This window comes from Dendrobium catenatum, unplaced genomic scaffold (genome assembly GCF_001605985.2).
Source record: "Dendrobium catenatum unplaced genomic scaffold, ASM160598v2 original_scaffold_125794, whole genome shotgun sequence".
In the NCBI taxonomy this organism is placed as follows: Eukaryota; Viridiplantae; Streptophyta; class Magnoliopsida; order Asparagales; family Orchidaceae; genus Dendrobium; species Dendrobium catenatum.
In genome coordinates this window covers 409954-432610 of record NW_021444229.1, presented here as the reverse complement: position 1 = coordinate 432610, position 22657 = coordinate 409954, and the positions used below count along the sequence as shown (strand labels likewise).

The 22657-nt window shown below is 34.7% G+C and overlaps 1 protein-coding gene across 3 annotated transcripts; it reads right to left on the bottom strand.

The window, feature by feature from the left end:
- Positions 1-789: 789 nt before the first annotated feature.
- Positions 790-21610, bottom strand: LOC110100604 (DEAD-box ATP-dependent RNA helicase 47A). 3 transcript variants are annotated; one of them, XR_003699681.1, is made up of 4 exons: positions 21468-21610; positions 16437-18188; positions 13400-13467; positions 790-1317 (listed from the first exon to the last, which is right to left on the bottom strand). XR_003699681.1 is itself a non-coding variant. In XM_020828185.2 (3 exons), exon 2 carries the CDS (start codon positions 18186-18188, stop codon positions 16467-16469), a length of 1722 nt encoding a protein of 573 aa, XP_020683844.2. In that variant the 5' UTR covers positions 21468-21610; the 3' UTR covers positions 790-1317; positions 16437-16466. The 3 variants fall into 3 exon arrangements, 2 of the variants coding, with proteins under 2 accessions (XP_020683844.2, XP_028547977.1); XM_020828185.2 differs by lacking the exon at positions 13400-13467; XM_028692144.1 differs by lacking the exon at positions 790-1317 and having other exon boundaries at positions 13249-13467.
- Between the last annotated feature and the right edge of the window lie 1047 nt (positions 21611-22657).

The window sequence follows — 22657 nt, the reverse complement described above, 5'->3', positions numbered from 1 at the left end:
TCGAGATTAATTTTATCACAATTATAAGATGAGAGTATTGCGTACCAATTTGTATAATTAAGTGATGAAGTAGAAGCAATTTTGTATAATATGAGACAAAATTGGCCGTGCATAAACAAATTAAAGACCATGTTGAAATCTCTCTCTTTCTCCTCATTTGATACTTTTTTTTTATTGCTTTATAACGTAACTTTTTAGTACAAAAATTTTTGAACTACAAATTTATACTAAAAAATTGCCCTAAAAAGCAAAAAAAAAAAAAAAAAAAATTGTCCAAGATAAAACCTTTCTCACTATCTATCTATATATATAATTCTTCTACTATTCGTATATGACTAATTTAATTCTAGAATATCACGTTGCTCTAATTTAGTCTCTCTACTATAAAATTAATCCAAAATTCTCTCTTTGGGGCTAAAGTAAGACCAGTTTTACATATTCGAGGTATTAAATCGAAATCATATAATGGGGTATTTTGCATCAATTCTATATAATTGAGAGACTAAAATATAGCAATGTGATACTATGAGATTAAATTTATCATACATAAATAATCAGTGGGGACTATGCTCTCTCTCTCTCTCTCTCTCTCTCTCTCTCTCTCTCTCTCTCTCTCTCTATATAAATTATGCACAAAGCGAAGATCATAATAGTCGAAATATCTCAGAAAACACGATCTAAGCCAAAATAAAACATTGACAAGGGACAAATAGGACACAAAGAAAGCCTTCTAAGCTGAAAAAAAATGAGTGAGTTGTTGATATACAAGAGAGAAGAGATACCTGGAGAAATTTCTCAGTCGCCACAGGAACTCGCCTGGCACCACTCCTCCCACTCACGACCACAACAAGCAAAAAGAAAAACCCTAACACTCGCTCACAATCCCTTCGCACGATTAGAAAAAAACCCAATAAGTGATTCGGTTTGAAGAGTTAGCTTATGCCTTGCGCCTTACGCCACTTCGATGAACAAACTCGAGCCGCACGATGAGTGATCAAACCGAGCTTCATCTCGATCAAACTCAAGCTCAATATTCAACGAGCTCAAAAATATGCTCAAACTCGAAACTCGATAAATTCAACTCGCGAGCTCGTTAACGAGTCAAATTCAAACCAGCTCGCAAATTTACTCAACTCATTTGCACACCTAGTCGACATTACTTCCGGCTGCCTTCAAACACCAGCCATCAGGAATCAAGCTATTAGTTTCAAACAAAAGGATAAGAGAAAAGAGAACTCTCTTCCGGTAGACATGCATCACAACAACATCAGAAGAGAAATCACTTGTAGCAGCTCAATCCACAGCGTTTCCACAATACTTTTCCAAATATCAAAACAGAGAAAGTAGTTAGCAGAAATTTATTAAAAAAAATAATAATAAAACTAAACGTTAAACACAAGAAATGTCAGTAGGAAGGGTCCAAGGGATTCCAATAGATCAGATATATCAAATTTGAAGGCAAATAGGGAAGGCAAAGTACCATCCAACTCTAGCATATTAATACAAAGCACATGGAAGAACACAAAATAGTGGATAAAAACTAACATACAATAACAACAACAACATCAAGCCTTTATGTCAATACGTGAGATCGATTACAAGAATTCTTTTTCTCCATTGTGTCTTATTAAGAGTCAAATTCTCATTTAAATCTACAAAGAAATATCATTTTTAATATTTTCTAACCAAATCTTTTTAGATCTACATCGATCTTTTTTAACATAAACCAAATCTAATATATCTACTATCCTAACTGGGTCATCAGAAGGCTGGCGTTTTATGTGAAAAAATAGGCATAAAACCAACTCCATTTAACGAAAGACAAATAGAGAAGAGAACAAAATAGCTCTAGCAAGCTGTGGCTTACTAGTAGAGATTCCAATTAGAATAAAGCCCTCTAAATAGGACTGAAATATTTCACTCTCGTTGATGCAAAATTATACACAATAATGTGCATGATCCCACTGGTCAAAGGAGCAGAGGCAGGGGATGGAGACATACCAACGAGGAATCCATAGAAACAAACCATTAGAACAGGTAAAACAAGAAGAATAATACCATGCAATAGAACACAACCTAAAAATAAGAAGCCAAAATGAAATAGTGAATGCCCATAGAGATAAAAAAACTCACAGCGATGGAACTCAATAGCAGCACCGGATAATCCAACAATAAGCACTAAATAAACCATTAATTACATAGAAATGAAGAAGCACAGTGACAACCACCAGTGATTTCAATCAGGTATATCAGGAAACAAAACTAGTCCTTGGTACTGAAAACATTCACTCACAAGGTTTTCCATAATAGATAAATTTGCTATGTTGCACGGATACACCTATTTATGAGGCATGCTGTATCGGACACGTATCGGATACGGATACGCCTCCGATACGGCACGGATAAGTGTCGGATACGGCTTTGTCGTGTCCAATTAAAATACTATTTAAATTTGATCGGGCATGCGTATCCGATACGCGTGTCCTATTAAAAAAAATGGAGCCGCAATTTGCCTATTCATTTCGGCTATCCGCTCGATATCCCTATTCATTTATGCGGCTTAAACATTTAGGCGAGCTAGGTTTTTCGTTTCCGCACAGGTGTTCATCTTCTTCGTTATAGTCGAAGGAGCGGCTCGACGACGCGAGCATAGAAGCGGACAGGATCATCCTTCTTTGACAAAGAGGCTTGACGACGCGAGCATTAAAGCCGACAGAATCCTTCGTCGACAAAGCGACTCGACAACACGAACAGTGAAGGCGACGTGAGCATTGAAGGTTCATTTTCTTCATTCTTTGTTTTCTTAATCGTAGGCTCGGTACCGGAACTCGGTACCGCTCAGTACTCGGTACCGCTCGGTACTACTCGGTGCTCGGTAATGCTCAGTACTGCTCGGTATCGCTCGGTACAGAGGGGTACCGAATGGTACCAAGCAGTACCGAGAAGGTAAAGAAAGCTTTAAAACAACTCTTATAATAAAATTTTGTACCAAGCAGTATCGAGAAGGTCGAACCCCGCCAGGGGGCAGTGCAACCTTAGACCCCCGGCATAGGCGCAACATATCTACACTTTTAATTAAAAATTTTCATGTTTCAAATTCATGTGGATTAATTTATGTCGATCATTCGTAGGATAATGAGCTCTAGTGATGTAGGAATTGGGTCTACTGATGGTCCATCAGAGGCTAATATTGAAGATACAAACCTATGTGGTGTTATGTGACAAAAATAGGTAAAACGTCAGAAGGGGGTGGCAATATTGCATTCAAATGTAATTTTTGTAATGCCACATACAAAAGATCATATTATAGAATGAAAGCTCATTTGTTGAAGATTAGTGGTCATGGAATTAAAGTATGCCCAAGGTTTAAAATTGCGTAATTAAGCCTCGAGGCGGTCTGAGGCATAAGCCTCACGGACACAGAATTGCGTAAATGAGAAATTAAGAGTTTTAGCAGGTAAATAATAACAATATTCTATCTTACAATAAAAACATCTAAATGATATATGAAAATAGTGAAAAGTAAGAAAATAGATGCAATAAAATCACGTCCCAAAGTACAAAATCAAAAAATATTAGTTTAACAAAACTCCCAAAGTTGAAACAGCGGTGGAGTATTCATGAGCTATCTACGTTGTTTGCATTTATGTATGCTTTCTTAATAATGCCCTTAACATTTTTGTATTAGCATTCTTCTTTACAATTTTCATTTTCTATTGTATGTCAATGTTGCATGCATTTCTTTATGTTTTCATAACAATGACCTCGATTATGCTTTTAAATTGGTGTTTAATTTACCTTCAATTCCTAGATACTTTATTTATTGTAATGTCTAATTGTGAATACTTGATACTAGCAAAATTTAAAAGATTTTATGATTTTATCAATGCGGTGAACACCATAGCATTGTTACAGCATCCCCAACTTTGTAAGTTGCTTGGTTTCCATGCACGTGAGGGTTCTGATCAAAGAATGTTGGTCTATGAGAGGCTCTACCATGGAAGTTTAGACCGATTGCTCTATGGGAGATCTGATGGGCCAACAATTGACTGGCCTGGACGGATAAAGCTGGCCATTTGTGCTGCACGTGGCCATTTCTGTGAGGCGTACAACTCACTCAGAATTGCGCAATTGCGCCTCTGAGGCGCGTCTCATACCAGGTGAGGCGTACGCCTCTGCCAGGTGAGGAATTGCGTAAGCCTCGAGGCGTTTTTTGGTCAAATTGCGCAGAGGCGCGCCTCTTATTGCGCAATTTTAAACAAAGAGTATGCCCGAATATAAGCTCATCACAAATGGATGAATTGCAAAGAAAAATCAATGAAGTTGAGCAAAGGAGTAAAAAAGAGCTTCCAAAACATATTCCACTTCCAAGCACTCATGCTTCATATACTTCATCATCTTCTTCAATTAAAAATGATGACAGTACTGTTAATAAGGGGCCTTTTCGGATAGATGGACCAAAAGAAGAAAACATGTTGTAGATAGAGCTTTGAAGAAAACATTTAATTTATAAATGAGAGAACAACTAGATAGGGAAATAGCTAGAATGTTTTACTCAGCTGGACTTCCTTTTAACCTAGCAAGGAATCCACATTACAAGAATGTCTTTACCTATGCATGTAATAATAATCTTGCATAATACGTGCCACCTGGATATAATGTCATTAGAACGAAGTTGTTGCAAAGAGAGGGATAATATTGAGAAGTTGCTCGAGCCTACTAGAGGAGTTTAGAAGGAAAATAGGAGTTACTTTGGTTTGTGAAGGGTGGACAAATCCACAAAGAAGTCCACTTATCAACTTCATGTCTGTAATAGAGAGTTATCCTATGTTTATCAAAGTTGTAAACTGTGAAGGACAGTATAAGGATAAGTTCTTCCTTTCTAATTTAAGCAAAGAAATTATCATGATGGTGGGGCCTTCAAACATCATCCAGGTCATTACTGATAATGCACCTGTTTGTAGAGCTGCAGATCTACTTGTAGAGCAAGCATATCCTCATATTTTCTGGACATCATGTGTTGTGCATACGCTTAATCTTGCCTTGAAGAACATTTGTGTAGCTAAGAATACAGAGGCAAACGAAATCACCTACAATGAATGTCATTGGATAATAGTGATTGTTAGAGATGCATTTGTAATTAGAAATTTATTATGAATCACTCCAAGAGACTCTCTATGTTCAATGATTTCCCTAATTTGAAGATACTTGCAGTTACTGAAATTCAGTTTGCCTCGGTTATAGTGATGTTGAGAAGATTAAAAAAAAATGCTCTTCAAGCTATGGTGATCAGTGACAAATGGTTCAGTTATAGGGAAGATGTTGGAAAGGCTAGATATATAAAGGAGAAGTTTTTAGATGATTTATGGTGGGATGAGATTGAATACATCATAAATTTCACAGATCCAATTTATTGTATGTTGAGAGTGGCTGATACGGATAAGTATTGTTTATATCTCATTTATGAGATGTGGGATTCAATTTTTGCCAAAGTAAAAGAAATTATATATAGACATAAGAGGAAAGCACTTCATGAAGATTCAAGCTTTTAGGATGTTATTTATACTATTCTAAAAAATAGGTGGAGCAAAAGTAATACAGCTTTACATTGCTTGACTCACTCACTAAATCCTAGGTAAATTTCAACATTTTTCATTATTAATTCACAATTTGTTGTTTAGTAATTTTAACATTTTTTCATTATTTCATTTTAATATTTTTTGAAGATATTCAACTAAAGAATGACTTCAAAAGGATCCTCAAAGAATTTCTCCACAGAAAGATTTAGAAATTTCAAATATGAGAAAAACATGTTTGAAGCGTTATTTTTCAAATGAGGAGAGAAGAAAAGTCAATATTGAGCTTGCTAAAATTTTTGGTTATTTAGAGGACTTTGGTGACCAAGAGTCATTGCGTGATAGGTGAAGAATTGATCCGAAAATGTGATGGATTATACATGGAGCTTCAACACCTCTACTTCAAACAATCGCTATAAAATTGCTTGGCCAAGTTTCATCCTCATCTTATTGTGAAAGAAATTGGAGCACATACTCGTTCATCCAATCAATGAAGAGAAATAAAATTACTCCACAATGGGCTGAATATTTAGTTTATGTGCATACAAACCTTCGGCTTCTCTCAAGGAAAACTCCAACTTATATGGAAGGAGACAACAGGATATGGGATGTTGCTGGAGATGGATTTGAATCTCTTGAGGATATGGGAATATTAGAAATTGCAAATCTTTCACTTGATGAGCCTGAATTAGAAGCTATGATATTTATTGAAGATGATATAGAAACTCAAAGACAAACCACCGAAGAAGCTAATCCTATCATTCCTTCTATTGAATAGTTGAAATTTCATGTGCTAGTCAATTTATCTTCTTGTTTTTGTTGTTGTACTAGATATTTAAATATTTAATGCTTACTTTTATTTTAATTTTTTTTTGTCATTTCAAATATTACACTTTGATTACATTCTTAATTTTTATGTTTTATTTATATATTATAATGTCGTATCCGCGCCATATTCGTATCCTGTATTTTTAAGAATTGGCGTGTCCTGTATCTGTATCGTCATATCCGTATCGATGCAACATAGTAAATTTGATAGCATCCTTATTATCCAAACTCAATAATAAATTTGATAGCATCCTTATTGGAAATATAACCATTGATAGTTCTGAAGTTAGAATTAGCCCACTTGAGGTATTAAGAGCCATGTTGTAGTGAGTATCAAAGTTAATGTTAAAGTCGCCCAAAGAGATTGATTTAATTTAAAAACTAACGCCATAGTTTCAAAGACAACTTTGGTGAGACCAGTCTTTTTTTTTTTCTTTGGGGACGGGGAATCTATCCACTACCACCCCATAGAAGGCGCATGATGGCGTAACTAATCCCTTGGCGAGTCTACCAACAATTAGCCTCATAGGTGCAGAACCTGCAATTATTTTCTCCCCACTTACGGGGTTGCGCCGTATGAGAGGGGAATCGAACATGGGTAGGGGGATCCCAACTATGCTCGCCCACCAACCCAGCTAAGCCCGATGGGATTGAGACCATTTTCTTACTGAAGGACCTAACACCATGGCCCATTTCCCAAAGTAGGTAACAGATTTTAGTCTAACTAACCCATAGGATTTTACTATTGTCATCCTTAGTTAGTTGCCCAAGGGAATTTGTTAATAAAAACATTAAATTTATGAATAATTTTCTTAGAAGAATGTAAGGATTGAAAAAGTTCAAGAAGACTAATGCTCAAAACATGTTTGATCAAGGTCAGGCTACCCCCAAGTGAAATTTTTTATCCGAACAGTAGTTTTATTGTGAATTTTAGGAATATTTCATCAAAAAGAGAACTTTCTAGGATATGCATGAATCTGCACCCCCACTATATGTGCTACCAAAAGCCTATTGACGTACATGCAACCCGAGTAGTGACCTTCTTGTGAGCCACTCTAACCAAAGTCCACCTAAAATTGCTTATTATCTTGCTTCTCCTTCGCTCTTGATGAGTACCACCACCACAACAACAACATCAAGCCTTTATCCCACTACGTGGGGTCGGCTACATGAATCCTTTTTCTCCATTGTGTCCTATTAAAAGTCAAATTCTCGTTTAAATCTAAAAGAGAAAGATCCTTTCTAATATTTTTACAAAGTTTTTTATGTCTGCTTCCTACTTTCTTAATAAGTCAAATTAATACTCTCTTTCATAACCGGGTCATGGAGCGTTTGTATGTGACCAATCATCTAAGGATCTCTTTAATCTTATCTTTACTGGAGTTACTCACTTTTAGTATTGCTCATTTCGTATTTATAATGAGCATCTTATTTCTAGGGTAATCGTCTCATCCACCCAACATCCTCATTTCCAACTTAACTTATATTATGCTTTCTTTTATGGCCAAACATTCAACATCATAAAGCATTGGCAGGCTCACCACCATCTTATAGAATTTTCTCTTAAGTTTGATGGTACTTTTTATCACACAAAATGTCCGATGCATTCTCGCATTTCAACATCAACTTTAATTTTACTGATAATATCCCTTCTATTTCACACACTCGAACAATATATCCAAGATATCTAAAACGTTACTCTTATTAATACTTACGCCCAAATCACAATTCCTCACTAAGTCTATTACCACTAAAATTACACTACACAATATTTCATTTTAGATCTACTCAAGCAAAAACTTTAGACTCTTAAGGTTGACCTCAATTCAAGTTTTCCTTCAACTCCTCTTCTAGATTTATAACAAGAAATATCATCACAAAAAGCATACACCAAGGCAAAATCCTTTTGTTAAATGTCTGTGAGAAATCCATACGATAAAGCAAAAAGATATGCTTATGGCTCATCTTTGTAATCCAACGAATAAGAAAACTTGTCAAAACACCTTGTGGTTTTGACCAATAATAGCTCCTGCATAAAATATTTTAATGACTGAATATAAGAGTTATTAACTCTTTCTTTTCAAAACTCTTCATAAGCACATCTCTGAACTCTTATCAATAGCTTTTCTAAATCAATAAATATCATATGTAGCTCCCTTTATTTTTTCATATTTCTCCCAAACTCTTAATAAATGTATGGCTTCCATAGTCGACCTACCCGGCATGAATCCAAATTGATTTTGAGAAACATTAGTAACATGCGGCAACCTATGCTCCATAACTCGCTCCCATAGTTTTAAAGTATGACATATTAACTTAATTCCTCTATAATTCGCACAATCTTGTGCATCACCTTTATTTTTAAAAATAGGAATTAACACACTCATTCGCCACTCATCTGCCATCTTTTTAGTCTTCAAAATAGTATTAAAAAGTTTAGTAAGCCAAGAAATTCCTTCATCTCCAAAGCATTTCCACACCTCTATTGGAATATCATCAGGTCCAACAACTTTTCCACACTTCATTTTCTTTAAAGCCTCTCTAACTTTGGTTTTACTAATACGCCGATAAAAATAGAAATTTTTTATTTTCATTTAGGGTGCTAAGGTCACTACAGTCAATCATATTTTCACATTCTTCATTAAAAGGTTTAGCAAAATATCTCATCCACCTTTGTTGAATATCATTTTCTAAGAAAAGTATTTTTTGATCTTCATCCTTAATACACTTCACTTGAACTAAATCCTTACTAATCATATCTCTTTGTTTGGTTAATTTATACATATATCTTTCTTCCTCCTTAGTATCTAATCTATTATATAAATCACTAAAAGCTAAGGTTTTTGCACCGCATATTGCTTTCTTAGATTCCTTACAAGTTTCTTTATATCTTTCCCAATTTTCAGAGTTTTATAATTAAATTAATTTTTATAACAAATCCTCTTATTTTTAATCTTATCTTGTACAATTGGATTCTACCACAAACTATTTTTAATATTGTGAGTTTTTCCCTTTGAAAATTCAAGCATATCTTTTACAATATTCTTAATATCAGTAGACAATTTTTCCTACATAACATTAGCATCATCATCATGCACCGACAAAATCTTAATATTTAAAATCTTACTCTCAAAAATATTTTTGCTAATATTCTTTAAACGCCCCTATTTAATCATAGATATATTTTTACATTATTTTTTATTTTTTTGTCCTTTTATCTTAAAGTCCAAAACTAATAATTGATATTTGATATATAAATTTTCACTCGGAATAACTTTACAATCTTTACAATCTAAACGATCTAATTTTCTTATAAGAAAATAGTCAATCTGAGTTGTATTATAACAATTTTTATAAGTGATGAGATGCTCATTCCTTTTCTTAAAATAATGTATTAACAATTAAAAAACCATAAGGTAAACGAAAATTTACTATGGTCTTGTCACCTTCATTTGTCGTTCAAAACCCATGGCCACCAAGAATGCTTTTAAAATCATCTACCTCTCTGTCAACATGTCCATTTAAATCTCCTCCAATAAAAACTCTTTCTTCAAGAGGTGTCTTTTGCATTAATTCTTCTAAGTCATTCCAAAAATTTAATTTTCAACTCATATGCAAACCTACTTATAGAACATAAGCACTTATAACATTAACAATCTTAGCATCAACAATAATTTTTAAAGCTATAATTATATCTCCAATTTTATTTATTTTTATAGTATTATCTTTCAAACTCTTATATATAATCACACCTACACCATTTCTAGTACGACTTCTACTTAAATACCAAAGTTTAAAACCTAAACTATCAATCTCCTTAGTCTTCTCTCCAACCCATTTAGTTTTATGAATGCACAAAATATTTAACTTCCTATGAATCATAATATATATTAATTCCATTAATTTCCTATAAGGGAACTTATATTCCACGTTCATATTCTAATTTTTATTTTATGGACTAGCTATTTTGCCCACATCCGTCCTTGATGTGGGAATCTTTGACTATTTAACACTGCACCTGAGCGCCAATGCAGCAGCCCTTGCACACTTGTCACTGTATCCAGGCCATACAGCACGTCGCTTCCAGGGGACGCCCTAGCATTAACATAATTTCTTAAAGGATTCATGTCATTATTATTCGATAAATTTTACGCTGGTTGTCGACTACCTCACATAACCCTCCACTTTTCTAATCCAAGACTTGGGACCTGGCAACAGCAGTGTTCTCTTGATGAGTACCACCAAACCTTATAATTTGTCGTCAACCCTAGCTCATGCGAATGGAAGCTCCATATACAAAAGAGTTTGTATTCGTGGCTTGCTATTTTTGAGAGGTCATTTTGCATCACCGTGGTACACTAGGCATTGGCTCCTATGGATTGATGTGAACCTATTTCTTCACCATTTGACAAAAAATTAGTTCTGAAGGATATTAAATCATTTTCAAAGGCTCTAATTATGAAAGATTTGGTAGCGCCACAAACTAATTTAAAAGATATGGTTGTTGTTAAAAGTAAAAATGGTTGCCTAATTGTCTAATGAATAACATGTTCCCTGTGACTCGGTGATTTGCAATAAAACAGCACCAGTAAATTATATTGACAATCAAGATCCTCTGACTATAAAGTTCTTCCTAAAATAACACCATTAAATTACGGTCAACAAAGCTAAAATGAGTGGTGAATCATGAAGTACATTTAATATAACACAAAGCCCATTATTAACTAAGATCAACCTAAAACTATCCTCATGGTTAAATATCCACCCCGATTTTATAAGACCATCTTAGATGACAACCTATAAATGCTGACAAGAATACCTTACAGACTAAGTAAACTGTAAAATCTATGATAACTTGAGATGATGGAACTATGAAATCTTATTCCGATTCATCATCATCATTTTCCCCCATCATCCACTCTAAGCTAATGTCTTAAATCTTCTCTTTTCAAAATTAAATAGCTACAGCTATAAGTTAAATATTTAACATCTACCAACTAGCCTTAATCGAAAATTTTCTCTCATAATAGGAGGGGTAATTAACTATAGAAACTTATACATATGAGAAACCTCAAATCAAATCTTATAGTCCTCGCAAAATGAGGATAAAATATGTGAGTGATGCTTTATTTGATATCAAATCTATCTTTTAAAGATTTGACTATAAAATAACTCCAATATAAAACCTAAATAAAAATTTTCGAATCTCGCAAAAAAATGGCTAGAAACTAGCTTGTAATCAAAAGCAATTATTTACTATATTTGGTAAAAATAGGTTATTCAAAATTTAAAACAATCCTAACTGTATGTTAAGATCATTTCCATATCATGCAGCATGCATTAATGAGGTCACATAAATAGTTGATGTAGCTACAGTGACATTCTATATTTAATGCAATGAGGTGGGTGAGGCAAGAAAAAATTTAACTTTATATGTTTCGCTAATCAGTGTGACTTGTTATCTAATGCTGGAGATCAGAACTGAGGCATGCAAAGAATATGGTATAATAAGACATTAGCCATAAGAGATGATCTAGATCGAATGGAAGCTACTTCACCTTATATATTAAACGTTGAAGTAGGGTATGCAATAGCCAAAAATCTTTCATGTACTCCATTAGTAAGAAGGTGCAACCAAGCCCTACTTCCAATAAGTTTTAATCGACAATCATCTGGCCAACTGGCCAGTGAATGGTTATGTAGGCTACCTTAAGAATCTTTTTTAGAATACTTCTTGGCATATTTTTGTAGAGGGGTTTACAGGCTTCTAAAGGACGAAAGTGTGTTAGGACCTATAAAGGTGTTAAAACCGTTTTTCAACTCCTAAGGGGCTATTTAAAAAAACTTAAGGTAACTAGGGTTTATAAGAAGGCTTACCTAATGTAGTCCCAAATAGGGGTATGCTCCGTTGGTATCATGGCCTCCTCAAACTTCTCTTAAGTTCTATTAAAGGTTTAGGGTCTCTAGAAAGCTTGGAATGGAAAAGATTTGGGCTTAGTTCTTAATATTTTAAGCTTAATTCGCTAAAACATCCCCAGTTCTCCCCAGGGATAAGGCAAGGGCCATTACATGGATATGACTAGGTTTAAATTTCTAGTTAGGCTAGCTAGGATGAAATGGATAGGGTTTTAGAGGGTGTTGGGTTGGGTTTGGCAATGTAGGTTTAATTTGCTCTTAAGCTTTTGGGTTAGTTTAGCTCAAGCCTAACTGTTAGTTAGGGTCCCTAGGCCAATCCATGCTAAGTCTATAGTTAGGGCTAATTAACTCTTAAGTTTAAACTATGGTTTTAAAGTTAAGCTAATTAGGTTGAATAGATGGGTCGCCAAGGTTTGTTAAGTTAACTTGTGGTCAGGTTAACAAAGAACTAAGGTCAGGATCAAGGTTTATTCATATTGGATGTATAATGCCTCAATAGGTGACCAAAAGTAGATGAGTGATGAGTTTGACTACAATTTGACCTTCCTCAAATTAAGGTCAAAGTTGAACTAGTGGACCTCTTAGTGTTAGTATAGGCTTAGGTGAGACAGTTTGTACTTTGGGCAGTGTATAGAAGTCATCAAGATGGCTTTGGGTTAGGTGGACTCATAAGACCAACTAAAGCTCAAAAGAGTACTAAGTAATACAAGGGTATATTATATTAAGCTCAATAGAGTCCTTCATGGTCAAATCAAGCTAGGTATGGGCCATGGGTTTACCTATCATAACCCGACTTGATATAAACTACATATAGAACAGGTCATATCATGTCGGATTATAACATGACAGAATTCCCAAGACCTAATTGGAGAGAATTGTAGAATTTTTCTAATAAAATTTACAGAGCACAGAGCCACTAAAACTTCAATTAAACCTATAAATACTCATCATCAAACTCTTTTTCATTCATCTTAGAAATATTTACAATCAAAATAATTAACTACAAATAATATATGGCACAAATGTCACGGAATGGAATAGAAATAAAGCCATGACTGTCAAAATCTAACCAGACATACCTACATAAACACATATCTTAGATATTGCAACTATTCTCTACTCATTCTGCTCTTTCCCTTACCTTGACCTAAAACAAATGCAAAAATCAGGTATGAGCAACCACAATTCAGTAGGTTACATTCAACCTACCCAAATATTTAATGATAAGAATTAACAGTAATGAAACGGGAACATTAAAGTAATTTTTTTCATACAGAAGAGTGAACAAACTTCTCAAAACAAAGAGGTAGTACATACTTACTGAACATTAAACAATAATTCTATCACACAAATTCATAAGTAGAAAAATAATAAACACATCTTATCAATTGCTAAGAGCAAAAATATATTCGGTTCCCTCGGGCCCTTGTACCTCCCAATAGATACAAAATTTAGATATTAGACTCCTATGACTCCTCGTGCATAATACTCATATATTCAAAATTTCAAACCCTTATGACTCTCATTCAGATATCTGATTCAGAATTTCAAGCACTTATAACTTCTTGTACGTACCAGAACATAATTTCCAACAGATCATCAAAACTTCGCCAATTCACACATTTTAGATATATAAACATAAAAATAATTGTGTTTTCAGATATAATAGACAACATCAAACTTATCGCAAAATTTTCATAAAATGCTCTACAGGCGGTACCATAGATAGAAATTTGAGGGAAACCAAAAGAAAATTTCACATTTTCAAAAATTAACAAAATTACTACACATTATTCATAGTTATATTTCGAAACATTTATTGTACTACGACACTATTTATAGGTGTAAGAATATTTTTCCATATCATTAAAACGTATTTTCAAAACAACATAATGAAAATTCACAAATAACTATCAGAATGTGCAAAATATTGACAACTACAATATATCAAAAATTATATAGTAAAAAAATATCGATAATCGGATATACCCATTTTTGTGCCAAATTTTTTAATTAAAATGTAAGGAAATCTCGAAAAATTCTAAATTATTAAAAATTGAGATAAACAAAATATAACCTACATTGGCCCGAACAAGTTCCCAAGCTTCCTTGATAGACAAAATGATCCAAAGCCGCCCGAAACTCTCTCTGGAATTTCACTCTCTCTTTAGTCAACTTTGCATTAGGGAAGAAATGATTTGGCATTTAGAAAATTAAGTAGATTTTGATATTTATAAAAATTATTGCCCAACGTCGTGGTGCTCAGAGACTCAACGTCGCAGCACTCCCTTCAAAAATCATAATTCCAAATAGAATGGTGTCACAACGCCACCAGACCAGCATTGCATTGCTCTAGGCCAGACTCAATTTTTTTATAGAATACAAAGAGCTCAACACCACAGTGCCAGCACCCTCAGCATCACAATGCTCCTAAGGAAAATTTTTAGAAGTTGGATTTCACACACCCAGACCATTGGGACACGCTTTGAAATTGAATTTATGCATTCATAAGCATACAGAACATTCAGTAACATATGCATAATATAAAAACAAAAAATTTAAAACAAGCATGACTTACAAGATCAATTTCAAACCAATTCAAAACACTGTAGCAGTAGATGTTATATTACCATGGTCTAGACTTGATAGGCTTGGCATGAGGTCCTCTAAAAAAGCATGTGACCAGGCTAAGAGTGTCCATGAGGGCTACACTAGCCTAGGGTTTATCATTGGTTAACCAAAACATGATATGAAGTCTCTTGGATAGTTTAGACCTATGGAAAGGTACCTAATAGAGCATGGGGCAGTGGAGTGGAGTGTAGTAAAACAAAAGTTGAATGGTAAGACTATCTATAAAGTAAGGGCTATAAAAGTGAAGTCAACAAAGGTTTAGACAAGGTATCACTGTCAAGCTGGTATTGAATGCATATGAATTTAAATAAATTTCATTTAATTATTTTAATTTTATTTTAGATTTTATTATTGGATGTCTTCTAATCACAAACTACATGGGAATGAATCTAAGTAGTAACACATGAACCACAGAACTTTGGTAGCCAACTTAGGGGTGATAACTCCTAGGTGCAGAATAGTTCATATCCAGCAGATCAAACCGGTCAACTCACCACTAACCCAACCACTCGGGTTCTGTCTGATCACTCTACTTGAACTAAGAGAATTAAAAATATCAAGTCCTGGGCAACATGGCACACCCAACAGTTGCTCAATATATTACATAATTGATTAAAATGATTATATTACATAAACTTACCAATATTGGCAGGTATGGGCTAAAAACTTAAGACCACATGTACAGGAAAATATTAAAAAAAAAATTTAGGTAAATGACTTCCGCCAATTTCAGATTGCATTTCGTGTAAAGTGAAATCTAACATACATCATAGATTAACCTCCGCAAAACTTACATTGGAAAAAGTTTCATGGAAACTGGGTATGCTATTTTGTTAAGATTGCTTTAACCATTCAAATATTTACGTTGAAGTTAAATATTACAGAAATGAACAGTGCAGTTTTGCCTTTCTGTTTCAGTATATGTCATAAGATAGAACTAAAAATTACGATACAGATGAGCTGCGTCTAAGATTAATTGATTTATAACAGAAGTAAAGCACGTACATTCGTTTAATTAATTGTTTGTAGCCTGACTCTTTACAGCTGATACTATAAGTTTGCAACAAATCTGAAGCACATTTTATATTTTTATTAGCAAATTACAGCCTAACTAACAACCATGCGTCATGAAAAATGTTGGTTAATGAAAGATCTCAAAGTCATTAGATTTATTTTGTGATGAAGGTAATATATATATTTTTGATTAATTACTCACTCATCTCATTAAAATATTAATACGCATAAAAAATAATGCAGTACCTCCCAAATTTAACCTTTGGCAGATCTTAAAGGTTTTTTGATAACATATAAAGATTATAACAACATACTCCAACCAGTTGAAAATATAACTTTTTTAGAGCAAAAAATAATAATTTTATTATCATGAATTAATTCACAATCTCTATAACAAAATAATGTTTGTTTCTAAATATTTATGGCACTTCATGACAAAAACATGAAAATAAAAGAGATTTTTTCACTTACCATTAAAAAAATTGGCACAACAGGAAGAACTCAGCTCATAGACTGTGATTTCTCATCTTCTTCCTCTTTGCAAACAAGAAGCCTACCTTCAGAAAGTTCACATAATTGGATCCCTATGCCCAGTTGCCTGCGCAGCTTTTTCACCACAAACACCTCTGGCTCTTCACATATTGTGACAACAGTACCTTTCCGGCCAAGTCTTCCTGTTCGACCTGCTCGGTGAGCATAGTGAACTGAATCTGTAGGAAGATCCAAGTTCACAGCTAGGTCACACTCTGGCACATCCAATCCCCTTGCAGAAAGCTCATTTGTGGCCAACACTCTAATATCACCATCCTTGAAATTCTTCAGGGTGGTTGTTCTTGAGAGTTTGCTCAGGTTTCCATGTAATTCAGCTGCCTTCATTCCCCTTGCCTCTAGTTTAAAAACAAGATCCTTCAATGGCTTTGAGTGGTTCATGAAGACAATGACCATCTTTGCATCCAAAGCATGAATGCATCTTCTTAAAGTGTCAATTTTGTGCTGTGCCTTGGCAACACAATAATAATGTTTCAATCCTGGAGGCAAGCTTCCAACAGCGGCTTGGGTTACCAAGTTTTTAGTGGAGGAAGTCGAAGCTACTAAGCCAACTCCAGAAGCAGAAATGGAATCCAGAGAAACAACACTTTGGGCTCTAACCAATAAAGGATTCACGCCCCAGCTTTTAGCTGCCCTCACAACTGAGAATGGAACTGTTGCCGATACCATGATGGTTTGTCGCTCGGACCACTTTGCAAGAGGACCAAGAGCACCATTAGAGGTTGCAGCAGGCTTTCTTCCCACATGTTCAAGTATTCTGTGCATATCCTCTCGATAGTTGAAAGACAAGAGCTCATCAACTTCATCGAGAACCAAAAAACGACAACCATGCGTGTGGAGCTTTCCAGCTGCTGATATCTCTGCAATGCGGCCAGGGGTTCCAACAACAATAAGTGGTTTGTTCTTCTTCAGGGCTTCTTCCTGCCTTGAACGGTTTGCACCGCCAACAAGTTGCTGAACAAAACTTTTAAGTGCAGGACCCAGCAATCTCTCCACCTCTCTAACTATCTGCATCCCCAACTCCCTTGAAGGAGCCACAATGATTGCTTCTATGCCACTTTTCTGGTTTGATTGATTTTCTTCCTCCCCATTAGGTTCCTTCAGAGGGCCAACCATAGAGAGAATAGGGAGAAGGTAAGCAAGAGTCTTTCCAGAACCAGTATAAGATTGAATGACAACGTCATGCTTCTTTGAAATTACAGGAATCGCAGCACACTGGACTTCAGTAGGTACAGTCAAACCTTCTTTTTCTAATTGTTTAACCAGCAGAGAAGAAAGACCAAGCTCAACGAATGACTTGGGAGCAAATGGTGCCTCCTCTATTTCAACAGCACTTTTCATACCTGTTGTTTTAGTCCAGCTATTCTTTATTGTTTTTATCTTGTCCGAAGAAACTCCTGCAGCCGAGTTCGATTTCTTTAGAAGAAATACATTTTCTTTCTTTGAAGTCTCAACATCAGAATTAAGGGCAAAGCTTGAGAGAGAAAGTGGCTCCTTGTCACAATCATCTCGTCTCTTCAACAAAGAATTATTATGTAGTCCAACTCTCTTATGGAAAGATAATGTACCTAAGGAAGGGTATATTGCATGAAAGCTACAAAAGCTTGTAGATGTCAACGCAAGCAGCCTTCTATGCGTATGTCCAATTACTGCTTCCATTGGAAAACTCAGCATCTAAATAATCGCAGAAGATAATAAGGAGATGCATTACGACCCTTTCTAACAATTAAGAAATAAAAATAAATAAAGCAGGACACTTGTCCTTCTTAATGCACCACCTCCTTCAAAATCAATTTGAAGAATAAGCAAGTGTAGTACATGATTTTTTATCTCCAAATAAGCTACAATAAATAAATACCACCATGCTGCACAATTTAGTGAAATTCCAAACCAAAACAAAAGTTGAATGATGCAAGAAAAAGAATGTACAATTTTGAATGAGAAATCGATAGAACGAATTAAGACAAATATAAACTAGCACTCTTCCATGCCAAGGTTGCATTGCATGAAAAGACAGACACCATACAATGAACAATAGTGCAAGTGTAAAAGGTTCACAGTGAGCTCAGTATGATCCATTTCCTGTTACTAATTTGCCTAAAATATTCTTGTGATGATAAATTCAATTAAGGGTGCCCGAAAATCGAATAAGTTCAGGAATTTCATCTACAAGGTTCAACAAAACTGTTCTGCATCTATGCTCAGTCTATTCTTCTTCTCGTATCAACTAAATAGCAAGCAAAAGTATTTCTAATTTATTTGAACAGTATAAAGGCATACTGTACCATTCACTTTGATCGAGTTAATCTTAATGATTGATTTTTGGCACATCAAAATATTTGGCATTAGTGTGTTAGAGATGGGTTTTATTTAGTGTCCTTTAATCTGCTTGTGAATCTACATGTCACCTTTGCCCAAGATAGAGAGAGTGTGACTTCTCCTTTTCTCTTCAGCAAGGCAAACAAGTGCTGAAAAGAATTTTTGGCTTGCATTGATAAGTCTATTTGCTTGCCCTATATTACTATATTTGTCATTGGTACATAATAGTTTTCTTTTAGTAGAAAGATATTCCATTCTGTTTTAAGCTGACACTGATAATTTCAAAGTTGCAATATCACATATCTAAAACGACTTGCCAAATGTTAAGCACAACCACCTCAGATACCATTTCATCAATGTAATCATTGATAGTTGCAAACTTTAAGCAGAAGTGGCAATCAATCTTTATCTTTAGCTCCTAAATCCAATCCAAAGGATAAAGATTAAAATAAGGTATAGTGTAAAACCTTAATCTTTGCCCCAAATTAAATAAAAATAAGTTTCTTCTGACAATCAGTGTCAATAATAGCATCGATCACCTCTCACCTGACCTGTAATCTCGAGATAAGTAACTCCATTATTGTGTTTATATTGGATGATGACCATGTTGTTATATCCTTCAATATTTCAATCAAAGATAAAAATGGGCTTGCCTTGTTTATTCAACACAACAAACTGTTGTACACCACAACAGAATTTTTTTCTTTCTCATCACTCTGCCATATTCGAGGAAGAGTTCAATGTGCAGTTTACATCTTTTTATATCTTATTTTTATTTTTTTGGTATAAAATCTAATAATAGTCACCAATCTTACAATAGGCATCAGTAATATAAGAGAGGAACATCATAGGTCTTATTTTCATTCTTTCTATTGGAAAAAGAGGACGCGTCTTCAGATGGTTAGACCTACTTTCTACATTGGTCATTATTCTCTATCATCATTGCAATCTTACATGTTTGACTAAGATCAGTAATTGCAAACAAATGGAATTTATTAGCAATTTGAAAATAAAATCCTGAAGTGATTTCATTAGTATTTGGACCTCCCTCAAGATTTATTTCTAAAATTACTAGTTAATGTCAAAACTCCATTGAATAATACTAAATAGATTGCCCTTGGTGTTGACTCAAATTGTATCACTTCTTCCACCAATCTTCTACATACCCCATTGATATAAATTCTTGATGTATTAGCCACTTGAACATCCCCCAAGTGTCGCATTGATGATCATTCATCTTCATATTAGCATTCAGCCATACTAAAACATAATAGATTAACTTAAGGTAAAAGCAACCTTGTCATAAGTGTCATACCATACAGGTGAAGTTCAAACTGGTCAATGTATGCATTGAGCTTCTCAAAATGAACTATTACCATCATAAGTATGAATCTCGCCTTTGCCTTCTACCTTTAATGTTGCATTCTCGATGAGCGCTAGTCATATCCTATTCTACATCTTCTCCAATTATGTTTATATTTGGCATGGATGGAAGAAGAATAGAATTTGACCAACTAGTTGAAGCGACGGTTGTTAGTCTCATCATTATCTCCATCATAATGGCCATTTGTTTTGTTAGCCTAACCACTTACTTGGCTAGGTTTATTACAGAATCGTTGTTAGCATTGACTGGTGTTTTTCCTCATCTTCTTGCTCTTGTCTCTTACTTAGCAAGCTTCTCCAAATGAGAAATGCTCCCATCTTTGTAGATACCATGCAACAAGGAACAATGTTTTCATACAAACTTAATCTGTAGCCAAACTCTCAATATTATTGTGTAAGCCCAAAATTAGATGCTAGAATGGATTCATATGGTTTTAATTTTTTTCCTGAATGTTCCCTAATCATCTATTAATCAAATTAAAAAAAATATCTCAACAGTTGGTTCGTACTGCACAAGCCTCCTCTACTCTGATTTTCACTCTTTTCACTATTCACAGCAAATCTCTTTCATTTATATCCCCAGAATGCTATATAGAAGAATCAATCTTTGATTTTTCCTTGTTGCAAATCACAGCCAATGTCTATGCTACAGTCTTTCACTTGTGAATTTTATAGAGAGCGATAAGAATTTCTGTTTGTGACCCTGGAAAGCACTCAGCTACTGTACTGGGGACTGTTTCCAGCAAAAACAGCTTCGTAACACATAAATACCTTTAAATCCTCGAGTATTCTAATGTTTACCCAATCAGTTTCCTCATATCTATCTGTATTTATGATTTGGATAACAAAACTGTTTTCCAAATTTCTTCTTCAACATTTACTAAATCAAGTTTAAAAGACTTTTTATACAATCGAAATTCACTTAAATCCTAATTGGATAAAAAAAGCCTAATCAATCCCTGAGATTTGAGAGGCGAAGTGGAAGCTTGAACCAAAGGGCGGGTATAAAGAAGAAAATGGCGACGCTATCAACGGGGTTTGTGACTACGCTTCACCCTACCTGCAACCAAATGGAGTCTCTGCAGCGGCAAAGATGACCTAGCAACTCCCAAGCTTCAATTTTTTCCAAGAACCCGAGGCTTGAGCGAAGGAGAGGCAAAGCGTCCATGCCTTACAAAATGGCGGAGATAGTGGAGATGTAAGGAAAGAGGAAAGAGAGAAAGGAGGTGAGCATGAGAACAAGGGCCATACCTGGGTTTGTCGCCGAGAACCCTATCACCGCCGTCGATTCAATGGTGGTCCAGTGGATACAAGCAATACGAAGGGTAATCGGGGGATGCTGCGGCAGCTGGACTTCGCCGGTACTTCCTACAACATCAACGGTAGACTGTAAAAAAAATGTACGTGTTTGCAATTATTGAAGGGACATATATATTCAAAAATGAATATTTTTACTTATTTAATAGCAAAATTTTATTATTTACTCATATAATATTTTAAAATTTAAATAATAATAATAAGAGTAGCATTTGCTCTAAATTTCATCAATGCTTTCCCTTTAGTCCATCTTGAGGACTACTTCTTAGGGGATGTTTGGTAGTGGGATTTGAGAGGGCACAGTAAATTTACCCCTCGTTCAACATATTAATAGGATTTGTACGTTTGTGATGTTCTCCGACGACCAGCAAGTGATCTCCCATTTTAAAGGAGGAGGTGAAGACGGTTACTTTCATAGGTAGCAAGTTCCCAACATAACTTTCAATCCGACGTCATCGAAGGAGGAAGCGAAGAAGCTTCGTTAGTGACTCTTTCAACACATTGCACGCAAATGCACGTGAGGTCACAACATCAATAAAGAGATGGAGTTGAAAAACAAACCCTAGAGGGCCTCTATCCACTTAATCTAACTTAACATAACTAATATAATTTAGAATATTAATAATTAATTTAAATAATAAAAATAATAAATGGTGAAATTAAATAATCTAATTAAGTTTAATTAAATATTTAGTAGTATATTTAATAATTAAAAATTAATATAAAATATATTAAATTTAATTTTCAATCAACTAACCATCTTTAATCCTGAATTACATCGTCAAACAGTTCCCATAGGATTTATCAACTATCTTACCAAATAGTTTTTATGATTTAACATAACCATGATTTACTAAATCTGAATTTACAAGATTTACTAAATCCTACTTCTTGGCAAACAACCCCTTAGTGATTTGTTAGTGATTTAGTTGCGACTTGTTGGTTGCAAACCTTCATACATTACCAGTGATGTTTCCATCTATGTATGTTATCAGTTATTGATGCCCTTATCAATGATTAAAGTCAATCCTGGTGATCCTAGCAAAATTCCATTACGACTTCCTCACATCTTCATCTTGAACCTTCACAGTCGTCAGTCTGATTCACAATGAGATCACATCTCT